Source organism: Melospiza georgiana, chromosome 6, assembly GCF_028018845.1.
Source record: "Melospiza georgiana isolate bMelGeo1 chromosome 6, bMelGeo1.pri, whole genome shotgun sequence".
Classification (NCBI taxonomy): Eukaryota; Metazoa; Chordata; class Aves; order Passeriformes; family Passerellidae; genus Melospiza; species Melospiza georgiana.
In genome coordinates this window covers 55577482-55591992 of record NC_080435.1, presented here as the reverse complement: position 1 = coordinate 55591992, position 14511 = coordinate 55577482, and the positions used below count along the sequence as shown (strand labels likewise).

The following is a 14511-nucleotide window of genomic DNA, read 5'->3' as shown; positions in this document are numbered from 1 at the left end:
AGAATTAAAGGAGTTCAGCAGGAGTGCAGAATTGGGAAGCAGAAGGATACCATGAAATCAAGGCAGGGTTGGTGCAGAGCAGAGTTAATACAGGAGTGGTGGCATAAGCTAGGCAAGAACTGAAGATTTCTGGGAGAAGAAACTGGAGACCACCCTCGGAGTCCTGCCTCTGACATGCCTACACAAACCCATCCTTTTTAGGCATCTTCTGTGCATGGACATTTTCTTGAGTTTGAGCCCAGTATTGTCCTTTGAATGGAAGCTCTCCCACCTGCCCAACCACGAACAGCTACTGCTTCTCCTGGGGTTCAAGACAGAGGCTCTCCGTCAGGCCGGAACCGTGTGCACACTGAATGACCTTGTCAGCCACAGAATGTCCTGAGGCTGAAGGGACCCACAGGAGTCCAACTCCTAGCCCCACACAGGACCACCCCAAAAATGGTCAAGAGATGATCTTCCCAGTTACCACCACCACCACTTTATGGAGTCTGCTACAATTCATGACTTACATGACAACATACCAGAACCAAGAATAGGAGCTGTATTTTCCTTACTAAACTGCTTTTCCACAAACTATTTTAAAAAAGAGAATGATGTGGCAACACAGAAACTTAGAAAGAAGTGAGCAAATCAAGGTAATGAGTTGATTTGACCTGAAATATTAAGAGTTAAAGGTCCAGATTTCTCAGCAGGCTTAGTGTATTTTCCTGCTGTGCCTTAATGTAAGTTTGTCTCCTGCTGATAAGGTTGAAACCTGACTACTCATGTGCTGTGGTGCTACAGGCCTTCAGTTTTCCCAAATGATTACAAATCTTGGTGAGTTTGATATGAGAACTGGATGATTTAATCTGTCTAGAAAGAGGGCAACTACTGGAAGGGGAACTGAGACTGCCACTGGTAATTTGCAGACAATAAAGAGTGTTGGCTGAATGAGTGGAGTTACATGAAAATGCTGAGAAAGAAGAGTCATTTATGAAAATGAATACTAGAATACACTTTAATTCTGAGTTTTAATTCATTCTTCATTTACTCATTTGCCTTTTTGTATGTAACACATAGGAAAATGGCAAGTGAAAATCTTTTCAAAATGTGGATAAATGCTGAAACACAACATTAAGAAAATATACAAAAAGAGAAAGTTTTTTAATCAGTGTGATGGAGAACCTTAGGAAATATGTCTGTAAACATGATAAAAAGAATTTATATGCTCCAGAACATTTGAGTTCAACAATTACTTTTAAACAGATTACCTGCTAAGGGAGAGCTGAGGAGTTAGAATAGAAAAAATAGTACACACAGATTTCATTTGACTTAAAAACTGATGGACAGCTCATCCTTGGGATGGGAAGGATTCTGAAATGTCTTGCTAATGCAGAGTTATAACTTGTCCAGAGAATCCTGGCTATTTTTCTTGCCTCCCAGATATAATAAACCAGTTGTAGGAATCTGAATCTAATTAAAAGCACTCAATTATCTAGAAGGTTAATTAATCAGGCAGGAGAGTACTTTACATGATATTTAAGAGGTCTGACTCTGGTGGATTGCATTGATGGTTGGTTGAAACACCAATTTATTTTATTATCAGGCTGAAAAAAAAGCTAGCAACTTCTGGGACTCCCAGCTTTCCTTTTCTGCTCACCTATAGACAATGGCAAGATGGAAACTTTAAAAGAATTAACTCCATCATTTAACACCAATTTAACCTCTACTACAAGTAACAATTTCCTTTTTTCCTCAGAAAATGGGGAACCAGGCTGCTTCAAAAGTATTTGTTATCACAATGTTATAGTTACACTCTGCTTTTCATAATCAACATGAACAAATGAAGGCAGGCTTGAGGACTCACAATCTGAGATGACAGCATTCCTAAATTATAGTCAAAGGTATTTTCTTGTATCCTAAAATTTCAGAAGGTGGGATACATTAGTATGAGAATGCTTATGAAAGACAGTTTTTGCTTTTGGAAAATTTCCTGAACAACTGACATCCAGACAAACGCTCTTTCTTTAGCAAATGCTTAAAAAAGGGATGCTAATCAAGCAGCTTGTGAAAGTTGGCATACATAAAAAAATGCTGAAGCACAGAAACACCGTCAGATATTGTACATCCTCTAATAGCCAAAATCCCTGATACAGTTTCAGTCCCTCTGGATAGATAACAAGCATAAAAAATACAGTGACAGACCACCTAACACAAAATTTCTCCAATTAAAAACTAGTATTGACATCTCTGGAACTGCATTTTGCACCTCTCCTGTTGGTCTGTGTTTGCTAAACAAGTGTTTTCCAGGTTTATTTCTACAGCTCAACTAATTATGCTTTTATAAATATAATTGGAGTGATAGCAGAGCATTGAATTACCCAAGAGACATGACCACACTTGCAAAACATTACACTGGTAATATCTGATGAGATATTTTGTTTATTATCTGGTCATCTCAGTAATTTCTCATGTTCAGTCACATAGATATTCTAACAGCATACTGGCAGCCTAGCAGCTGAGATATTAAAGACATCCACTCCTTTTCTAATTTTACTCCAGTTCTGAGAGTCAATACATGGCTTGTATGAGCCAGTTCTTCTCCTAACAAAATATAAGTGAACCTAAAAATCTTATATGGGGTTTATTTGAAGACTACACATTTGAAGGTGCAGAGGACTGCCTAGTACACTGCAACTGTGTGAGCTCCCCTCTTTCCCCAAATGGTATTTCATTAAAGTGCTGTGAACACTAACACACCAAGTGAGTGTTCTCTGGACCCTCAGGACACTTCCTCCCCCTTGGACCAAAAAAATTTTAGAGCCTCTGCTTGGCCCTTGTTCCAAACACAAGGACATCATAAACTTCCATTTAATAGCCAGACTCTGCCATGCAGCACTGAGCCCACCTGAAATTTATTTCTCTTCAGCCATTTGCAGCTTCCTAGGTCTCTCTAGAGATGGTATTTTCTGCAGTTCTTAAAAAATGTCTCCAACCAAGGGAATGTTACGGAAACAACTTCTGATGGATTATTCATCAGTGCCATTTTGGCATGATCTGTATTGTGAAATGATGGTATGGCTAGAAATAAGTTGCTGTGTGGTCTGGGCATCCCCATTAAACCATTCTGCTGTAGGAAATGCCGTTCCCAGGAAGGCACCATGACAGCAGCTGTTCCAGTGGCATCCATACACACTCACACACTTCCTCTGCTCCAGGGTGTGTCCCTTCCACAGGTGCAGTGGGGTCTGGGGTTTATTTAAATAATTTAAAAACTATTACATTGTACTCAGATAAAAATTGATTCTTTTCTGTAAGATTTTGATCTATATTTTCTGAATTTTTATAATCCAAGTGAAAAATTACACATTGTCCCAGTACTAGAAGGAGCTAGAGGAACTAAACTACCCCATGCGACATTGTACAGTCTTTTTTCAGTACAGCACTTTGTTTAAAAAACAAAAAATCAATTTCCAAGCTTTTATGTACTTATCTACTTGTGGTATTGGATTTATGTACTGATGTACATTGATTACAGTTCCAGAGTGCTTGAACACCAGAACTGTATCAATACACTAAACTGAGAAGCTATATTTTACCAGTGGTAACAATTGTAGCTGGCATAAACAGCACCAGGGAACTGATAATTATTATGAACAGGTTGCCAGAGGACAGTCATTGTCTTTGTAGTAGAACTTAAAAAGCCATGAGGAAACAAACCCACCTCCCAAACTGCTTAAAGGCTGCTGCTTTGGCCTGTATTTATTTTTAAAATCTCTTTATTTTCTGCAGCCAAAACATCCCAAGAGAGAGAATTTCTCTTGAGAGCAGCAGTGAGGCTGTTCAGTACCTGCAGCACGAACTCAATTCTCCCAGTTAGCCTAATGATACGTGTTTGAACAGGAAGGAAATGTGTCCTGATGTAAGCTACAGGTGCTTCTGCCTGCTCTTGCCAGGCAGGTAGTGTGGAGGAATGTTACCAGATGCTCTCCTGGCTGGCACATCCCTCATTTGCTCAGTGCTCCTCACAATGTCTGAACACAATTTCATTAAGTGGATTCATATGAATAATCATCAGATCACATAAAAACCTTAAAACCAGATGATTGCTTCAAGCTATAACTAGAGTGTGAACAAGAAACAGGTTTATTTTTGATGGCTCCCACAGTGATGAAGTCTCACCCTCTTCCAGTTAACAATGGGGAAATAAACTGGTTACTGAAGATCTGCAGCCAACACCACCACGGCGTGACACACCAGCAGCACACAGAGCTCCTCAGCCACTGCTACATGCAGTGAATGCATGAAATGTCACAACGAGGTTTTGAATACACAAATTAGAAAGGAAAACGTGGTTCAAGGAGATATCTGTGCTAGGAAGCACATGGGGCTATCTGAACACAGTTCCAGGACTGGCTGACGTGCCTGAGGCAAACCTCGCGTGTATAAATGGGAATATCAAGTAGGAGTAGGAAGATTGTATTACCTCTCCTTTTGGCAGTCGTGCCACTGCCACTAGAATACTGTGTCCTTGGTACGGGGACAAGATTACAAGATGATCCCCTCTGGCATTATTATATGAATTTATAATCTATGAATTGAAATACCAGCCACAAACCAGCAGTTTGGGAAGCCTTCATCTGAAAACAAATGCTGTGACTCCTTTATCTCTCTCTTCATGATAACTGCCACAGTAATACAAATTCCAACCATCAATGGAGCAAAACATTTTCTGAAATTCAACTGTAGCTGCAGGCCAGATACCTCTCTCATCATACTATCAAGCAGGCTACAAAATACTTCTCTTTTGTTACCAGAATTGACTAATTTTGTTCAGTTTGTTATAGCATTTTTAATGTGAATAAACAAGAAGGAACATTCTTACATAAACTGTTTATTCTCTTTACAATTTAATTAACAATGGCTATTTCTAACTTACATCAGCAACTGCCTGGAACTAATTTGAATAAATGTAGCTAATAACTGCTACCAGCAGGACTGGCTCTGACATGAACTTTATAATAATAAAGATGCATTGACTTTCATGGGATTTCTTGTTATTTACACCATTGCAAATGAGGTTTGAGCATCACTGGTATTAAAATCATCCAGTCAGACAAGTGCAATACATTAACTGCTTTGTACATGTAGACCCTTCAACAGGATGTCACCGAATCACCTGTGTGCCAACACTTCTGACAATGACTGCAAGTGCTACACGTTCCAGCTGGAAAGTTGTTGCCAGAGGTGCTTGTTAGTTTCCATTACTAGACTAAAAACTGGAAGGTTTTTTTGCCCCCTTTTTTTTTTTTTTCCAGTAACATCCTACTCAGATTTCAAGAGGTGAACCATAACTTTGTTTTTTATTTTTTAACTCAACCCATTCAGGAGAGGTGGGTTGGGAATATTCAGAAGTATCCTTAAGACCACAAGAACTGAGGCAGCGCTGATTTTTAAATCTGTAGTGGTGACAAACAACTGGTCTGAGTTTATCTCCAGACCCTAACCACCCTCAGCCAAATCTAGTTTGTTTGGCTCTTCTTTCCCAAGGCTGTGTTGCAGTAATGACTTCAAGTACAAACAACTCTGCACAGAACTGCTCTGACTCCTGCCCTGTTCAAGTGTGCCCCTTTGCTGTCTCAAAGAAGGAGCAAAATTCATAGAATCCCACTGTCACAACTAAAATAGCATTCTTTTCAAAAACTCCCAAATTCCCATGGGAGGAGACCTTCTAAAACCTCATGAGATCATTAGTATGATCATAAACACAAACATTCTTGAGAAGAACTGAGCAAGATTTTTGATGCTTTAAAGGAACATGAAATTATTTGTGGCACAAATAAAAACCCCGAAGCTTATATCACATACTGCACCAATAATGTAGTATTATTTCTTTACCACAAAAAATGAGTCTAACTTATACAGATACCTTGGTCTTCCTAAGAATCTGAAAAATGCAACTGGAAAAGCCAAGTCTAATTCAACTCAGGTTTCAAACAAACAACAGTGTAGGCAGACTAGACACACACACACTGGTTATTTTCTCTAAATCTGAATTAATTGTTTTGTCAAATCACATCAAAACAACATACCACAACAGACCACTATAACAAAATACATATTTATTCCAGCAACAGATTCAAAGAATATAAATTCAAGGTGTATTGTTAGAAAATGTTACAGTGGAAAAAATATTCTAATGCTAGCACAATACTAAAATAAAGAAAACCAAACATGAAAAAACCTAGATAAGTCTGCTCGTCTTTAATTCTCTCTGCTGAAGAAGCATAGTCACGTCCCTGTGGGAGGTAATATGATCCAAGGATATGAACATAACTTTTCTTATATCTGTAAACAAGTTAAGAACAGGAATGAAATAGAACAGATGTAATTTCAGTTTAATTTTCAGCTGCTTTCTTTTGATGCTTGTAGAGGATAATAAATTCATCAGGCTTTATAAAGGGGATTGAAAATTAAGCTTGCTTTCTTATGGAGATTTGGAAACTTTAAACCTGACCTTCTCATACAGTATTTATAATCCTGGTGGTCCTGAGATGATCTTGCTGATGCCCAAAGGAAAGGCTAGTTTAAAATAGCAGTGTCACCATGTTGTTCTAAAGCTTAAAATGATATAGTGTGGCGTGTAAGTATGTATAAGCATAATGAAAAATAAAATTGGATAAATTACCTCAGAAGCTACAGATTGCTATAAAACTTTTCAAGTTTGGAAGGGTGGACTACTTCATTGTAGCTAAAGAAACAACTCATTTAAATCCTCTCCTGTGTTGAACAGTGAAATAAAACCTGCTTGTGTTGTTGCAGGGAATCTTGCAGAAAATGACTTAGAAACCTGTATGAGTGTACATGCAAGTGGGATTATCAACCTTCCCAAACATATGAGAAATCAAAAACAACAGTCCTGCAGTCCTGCAGTCACTGTACGCTCATGACTTCAAGGTCATCAATCTCTTCACTGAAGATCATCAAGCACTAAATCATTAGGAGATTAAAACCTTTCCATGCTACTTTATCCTGTAGGCAAAAATTACACTAAACATCACAGTTAAATCTCATTGAAAGGAGAACAACACATGACACACACACACACAGAGAAAAACATCAGCAAACAAGCTCCTGTAACTCCACATAATCATCACATAAAACTGCCCTAATTTAATCCCTGCTGCAAACAGTTCCAGCAGTCCATGATCAATAGGGACAAGTCACAACAACGTGTGGCTGCTTCCCCTGCCCTGTCAGCAGCAACAGGGGAACAAAGGAAACCTCCCCATCTCGCACCTACAGCACCCAGAGAAACTACTGGTCTGCCATTTCTGCCACGCTCGGCTTTTATTGTTCAATTGCTTGCCCACAGTATTTTCCTTTGCATTCCTCAAAGCACTGTTACTGAAACAGATGAAATTTACATGTATTCATTAAAACGCTAACACAAGGAAATAGGGAAACCTACAATAATATACAACAGTTAATTGTATAGAAGCATTGGGCACATCCCTTCACTCTTGCTTAAATTGTTCCTTAATGTTGCAATGCTTCCTCAAACCCAACACATTGCCAGGATTTTCTTACTGGTAAAACCTTCTCAAACTTATTTGTTTACATACACTACATAGAGAAAATAAGCCACTCCACACCCTTGGTTTATGACCTGGTTAAACCTCAGTCCAAGGAATTCTGAACTACTCAACCACAAAAGACCTTAACAGTCATTTTTTCTGGCACTCTTTTCAACCTCAGCTGTTCTTCACTATTAACATCAACTGGAAATTTTGTCCCTATGTCTGAAAAGATTAGATGATCTTTGAAAATAAAGCAATTCTTAACCTGAAATCATAGACTTGATAGAAGAAATATTTTAAAAAGCGATTGCATATTTTGTGCAAAACGGAAACTTTAATATGAGAAGCTTAAGAAATCTCATAACAGCTCTTAATGCAACCTTACTTGTACTATTGGTGTTGCTCCTTACAAGTCACTTCTTAAGTGAATGCAGATAACATCAGGCAGATTGTTTCCAGATTTCCAGAAGGCAGAATTGTCACAGGACTGACACATCCAGCATTGTCACGGGCAGACTGGAACAGCAGCACCGAATGACAGCTTGAAAAATTTCTTAAAAATGCCTTGGCCTTGTTGCTGTTGCTGAATCACTGCCACTGGTGCTGGTGTGAAGGGAAGAAAGGCATGCACTGGTGTGGCAGCTGGTTTACACATCTATTCAGTAACCATGATGTGACCTGTGACAGGTAGAGGTGATTATCAAAGGGCCTCTACACACTTAGGAGCTATAGCATTCCTGTCTTTCATCTTAGGCTTTTGGGAAATCTTTCTTTTCCTTTGAATTTCTCAGGTTTATGGGGCATTTTTAGTGAAAAGTTATTATAACAGTGTACCTTCGGTAGTCTCACCTTAAGGAAACAGCTAGAACTGCATGACAAGCAGCTGGCCTCAGTTAACTGAGAACTTATGATGTGTGACTTTTTAGGAACAGCTCTAGTCCAAGCAGGCCCTCTGGAAGCACCACCTTGGCCCCTGGCACTCGTGACAGGTGACTCTTTGATCATACTCCAAAACTGATCTGAGAGATCAGCTAATTAAAACCCTGGTAGCTAACACCAGCCACCAGCTCTGCTTTGAAGGCAGGCACAAAACAAGCAATGAGGTGATGTGAGAAAAGAACATCTGGAATGAGAGCTACCACAGATAAAGCCACAATCTGAAATCAGGTTTTGATCAACACCAAAGCTCTCTTCCTATGTTAGATGTACCCAAATTACTTCATCTGATACTCTGACAATATGCTAAGAGCCTACATAAAAAGTGAACTCCCATCTTTATGTCAGAATATTCTCTCAGTCTTTAACAAGATTTAAACAAATATGCAAACAATCTTTTTTAAAGAAACATAAAAACAAAATATTTACCACTGAAATCTTTGTTTTTACTCTTTCCTAAAAATATATCAGGGATTAAAAGTATTGCATGGCGTTATGTGACAGCTCCATGCCCCAGGAGGCCACCACAAGAAAGAAATATTGGCTGTTATTCTTTTCTTCTAAAATTCTTTGCTTGCTGAAAGAGCAGTTTACAGGAAAAAATGTTCTTGATGTTCTCCATTAAATCTACTCAGTTCCTTAACAGCCTGCTGTTATTAGTTAGTTTAGAAATACCTTTTCTGCCTCTTTATATGGCTTTGTGTGCCTGTGTATCTGTATTTTAATGAAAGCAGCCTGTGAAAAGTTTTGTACAGCATCGTCCATAAGAGCATTCAGAGATCTTTTACCCTTTCTGAAACAACCTCCTTCACAAAGAATGCTACATGTATAAAGGTGAAATGAAATCCATTACTTCTAGCAAACTAATATTTCATATTTAAATTATGTCACATATTTCACTTTCACTGAATGGTGAACTCATTATTTTGAACTCAGACTGTATAATCTAAGCCCTGGTCAACAAATTAAGTCATCAATTCATGTGAAATTCTGAATGCTCAGGAAAATTACAGAGGCTGGGGTTTTAATGCAGAATTTTCTTTTAATATACTTTAAAGCTTCCCTTGTGCCTGTGATGGACTTGTATTGCCATTCACCTGCTTGCCTTTTATTTTAGGATCCTAGAAAACAGAATTTCATTTCCTCTGCAGCAACCTCTGCAGATGTCACTGATTATTTTTATGCACCCAGCACACTAAAATACTTGAGAAACATTTAATGAAAGTTATTTCCTTTCCTGGAAACATTAGGGAGTTACTGTTTTCTAAAACCCCTTTCAAACTCAAATCTGGTCCTGAATTTAAATCCCTACACAGAGAGGAGGGCAGCCTCACCTTTTCAAAAGTTAGCTTGAAGAGTATCCTGTTGGGATGAAGAATTACTCTAGCTGGGACATGATTTCAGAAGACCTGAAAATCTGTTTTTCAGATATTAATTTTCAAGTTTTCTCTACTTCCATTTCACTGAAGACTAAAACAGGCTGTTCAACATCCTTTCCATTAATGTCTCAGAAAATGGAGTGGACAAGATATCAGATAATAAATAATGTTGTCAATCACCATATTCTAACAAAAGAGTCTGGTGCAAATTCTTCTGACATTTTCTCTAAAATCTCTATTAAGTCATTCAGTATTTCTTGTTTAAGAAATTACTTCTAATAAACAAGTTCTAAGAAAGTTTTTCTTCCTTTCCAGAACTAATGTGAAGCAACAAGGTTCTGGTCCAAACACTGAGTTTTTTCATGGCACTACACAGCATTAATGAAGTGCTCCTCAAACTGATTACATCTGTAAGTTAATGACCTGCCATTGTCACACTGAGAGAACTCATCAGTACTGCTCACATCCTTAAATATCTGCATATCTTTACTAAACCTTAACAGAGGCAAAAATCATTCACCATTATCTACTTGCATGATTGGGTTTGAAAATAGGAAATATTAAATGATTAAAATGGCACAATTAAAATTACCAAATGCACAAAACACCCATTGAAGTATTAAAAAAACACAGCCCTCTTTAAAGTTACATAATATTTGCCACTCAAAAATAAATCATGACTCATATTTTCTTTTTCAAATGCTTTATAGTTGGCCCTAATCTTGAAGACATCTCCTTCTAACCAGTGTATCAGGAATGCCATAGTAGTCTCACACACACTGTATTGGGGAGGACACTTTTGAAGAGAGCCCAGTGATTTTCCAGCTCCACCTGCCTTCCATCCATGCTGCAGGAAGACAATCCAAGGTGCCCAGCAGCACATGAAACCATCTCAGCCATCACCCACTGACCCTTGTGGCACGCTCAGACACACTTCTGCATCCTTCACAGGGCATCCTGAGGCTGCACCTGGGGGCCACGCTGCCAAAGTAGCTGCTGGACGGACAGCACATCTGTCCTGAAAGCAGCTTCAGGGCACCCTACAAAACTGAGCCTGAAAAAGAACCAGCATGAGTCCTTGCAATAGTAACAGTAACCCCGTGAGAACTCACTGCTTGAGCATTTAAGAAATGCTCCTCCTCAGCTAAAACTTTTATTTTTTTTTTCTCACCAAAGTAATCCCTAGACCTGAGTTTAAATTCCTAGTAACATATTACTGGGGGAGGCAAGGGGGAAATAAACATGAAAAAAAAAAAGGTATGGTCCTGGTAATGCATATTCATTAGCTACCTTTTGCAGGGAAACTTCTCCCCAAGGTGATTCAAGATCTTGGGAGTTTAATGTCCCAAATGAAAATACTTCCTCCACCCTCTAAATATTTAACCTGCATGATAACATTTATTTACATAATATACTTAATTAGAAAAACGTCCTTGGAATTATTACCTTGGATTCAAGGATGTCTGTAGCTTTTTAGTAGCTATCACGCATTTTAAAGCGGAATAAATTTCATGGCACATACCAGCTGAGCTGGACTAAACTGACTACTTTTTAATGTGCTCACATAGTTTAAAGGGACAAGAGACAGAATATTAGCTGTATTGGTCTAATATGCTCATAATTAATGTTTGAAAACAGTTCTTTAGAAATTAGTACCTTTACCGATGCCCCATCCCTGGAGGTGTTCAAGGCCAGGTTGGATAGGGCTTTTAAACAACCTGGTCTAGTGGAGGATGTCCCAGCCCATGGTAGGGGGATTGAAACTGGATGATCTTTAAGGTCCTTCCAACCCATTCTACAATTCTATTTGGAATCACCCACATGTCTAATTCGTTTATATTATGCACACACATTGTTTTGGGAATCCTTACAACTTATTCAACTCAAAAATAACTATAAACAAAGTCATGCAAGATGTTTCCTGTTTTCATGCAACTCTAAATCCTTATTTTTACATGAATGGTTTTTTCCCCCCTATTTTACTGATGCTCAACTTAATTTTTTAGAATAAACTCCCAGGCGCTTTGCAGGCAACACAGCCCGCCCATCCAAAACATGCCCTGCAGTAAAACTTTGGCAGACTCCTGAGGTTAATCACGGCTGGCCTTCAGGCCGGCTCATGGCTCTTTTCCCCGGAGCAGCAGCAGCCCGGAGCCAGCCCCGCACAGGCAGGGGAACATCCCCGCAGGCCCTGACCGCACCCCGGCCCGCGGGGCTCGGCTGCCAGGACAGCCCAGGCCCGGAGCGGCTCCTCCCCGGGCCCCCGCCCGCCGGCACCTCGGCTTTCAGTGTCGCTTATCGTGAGGGGTCAGCTATTTATATTTATAGCTCAGGGCTTGTTTCTTTCCCAGTGGCATTTGGAGGCCCGGGGGGTGTGTGCGGCACACGGCTCCCGCCCGGGCACGTTCGCGTCCCGCCGCTGGCTGTGGGAGAGCGACGGGGACTGGGGAGAGGGAGCGGGGAGGGAGAGAAGCGGCAGGAGCGAGGAGCGGCAGCTGAAGGAAAGAGCGCTGGAGGGAGGAAAGGCGGAGCAGCGGGGACAGAGGGGACCCGCACGGGCCGAGAGGAACCGGGGGAAAGCGGGAGCCGCAGGGAACGCAGGGTGGGGAAGCGCCGAGGGAGTGGCCGAAGGAGCCGGCTCGGCACCCACCTGGCACCGGCACACAATATCCGACTCGGTGGCCAGCAGGTCGACCACCTTGCCCTTGCCTTCGTCCCCCCACTGCGCCCCCAGCACCACCGTCACTTTGTTACCGCCCGGCTCGCTGCGCGCCCGCTTCAGCCCGCCGGCGGCGGGGTGGCCGCTGCGGTCGTTGGACGCCCGGGTGCCCGACATGCTGGCTGGGAGGGTGGCTGTGGCCGCAGCAGCCGCCGCCTCACGCTGCCTCGCTCCCCGCCGCCGCCGAGCCCTGCGCGCTGCCCGCGCCGCGCCGCCGCCGCCCGCATTTAAGGGCGCCGCCAACGCCGCCCGCCCCGCGCCGCGCTGACGTGCGGGGCCGCTGCCCCCCGGGCTCGGCCTCGGCCGCCTGCCCGGCCGCGCTCGCACGCACGGTCCAGACACACCGACACACAGACACGCAGACAGACACACAGACACACACACGCTCTCACAGCACCTCTCACACTCACAGTCCCCTCACACACACACACCACACGCTGTACTCCTCACAGACACAGTCCCCTCACATGTGCTCACGGAGCACCCCACACAAGCACGGTCCCCTCGCATTCACGGTCCCCTTGCACACAGGCACAACTGACGGAGGCGGTGGAACTGTGAGGAATACACGGCCCCAGGGCACGCGTGTAATGGGCACCTCAGAGGGATGCAGGCAGGCCCTTGTCACCCTCAGGGAGACACATGGGTCTGAGATGAGCCTGTGGTAGGGACAGACAGATGGACAGACATCAGTCTGTGAGGCTCTCTCATGCAGGGATCTGTGTGTCACTGACAGGGGGCTGCATGGCAGAGTCACAGCACCACGGGTGGGTTCAAGGCATGTGGCTGTCACAGCGGCCTGAGGCCTGCGGGGCTGTGTCACGCGGATGTACGGACACGTGTCATACTGAGGTGCATGACTGTCACAGACTGTGACACTCACAAGCACTGACACTGTTACTGAGGTGTCAGGGCCTTGGGCACAGGAGCTGTTGTCCTTGTGAGACACACACACACACAGTCCTGAGGTGCATGACCCTGTGACACAGACAGACAGACAGACAGACAGGCAGGCACTGCCCCGAGGAGCACAGGCTGCTGTCACTGCAAGACAGATGCTGCCCTGAGGCATTTGGGGCTGTTGCTGTCAGACATGTGGGGAATTTCACCCTCAGAGAATCCTGGCGTGCGCACAGGTACTCTCAGGGTACCCTGTGGTACGTGACAATGGGAAGGAAAGGGACAGGCGCACACGCTGCTCCAGCGCACAGGGATCATGAGACACAAACATCCAGCCGCTGGCCTGAGAAACGCAGGCAGGCGCACTCTGAGTTTGACTGACACACACGTTAGCCTAAAATACATGTGACTGTTGTTACTGCACTGGCACTTACCCTGTTGTCAGGCACATACATAGTCTGTTCCATGGCCTGAGACACTCGAGACTATTTTGGCGAGGCACACATGCACACCCACGCATACGCTCACACACTGACCCAAAAAAAACCCCACAGGGCCCTCTGTTTGAGACAGATAAACAAGGAAGGCATGTGGAGCTGTGTCACAAGGACAGATTTAAGCACCCAGTTCTCTGTTGTGACAGGCGAACAGACCATGCCTGTCACCTATAACCCCTTTCCCATACACGATCACAGGCTAGGTTTGGCTTTTTCTGCAGCACATGCACTGTAGGCATGTTGGCACGGTGTCCTTTATAAGAGTGAGTTGAAATGTGTAAGGTTAACAGACTAGACTGAGGTACATACACCGGTGTTGGTGTGAGGTGTATAAATACATGTATGTACCAGCACACATGCATGGAGGCAAAACAGCAGAACACACCAGGCTGCAGCTTCAGTGCAGGGGGAACTGCACCAGCTGCTGCTTCCATGCTCCTCCTGGCAATTGCGTGCGTGTGATCCCTACCAAGAGAGCAAGGCACAGAAATTCAGCATTTTCCAGTGACACGTTCCCTCTC

The 14511-nt window shown here is 42.7% G+C and overlaps 1 protein-coding gene across 1 annotated transcript in view; it reads right to left on the bottom strand.

The window, feature by feature from the left end:
* ADSS1 (adenylosuccinate synthase 1) overlaps positions 1 to 12777 on the bottom strand; it is a 28334-nt gene extending 15557 nt beyond the window's left edge. The window contains exon 1 of the mRNA XM_058025948.1: positions 12525 to 12777. Coding sequence (XP_057881931.1) covers positions 12525 to 12710 — 186 coding nt within the window. The 5' untranslated portion in view covers positions 12711 to 12777. The remainder of the gene's footprint in view (positions 1 to 12524) is intronic.
* Between the last annotated feature and the right edge of the window lie 1734 nt (positions 12778 to 14511).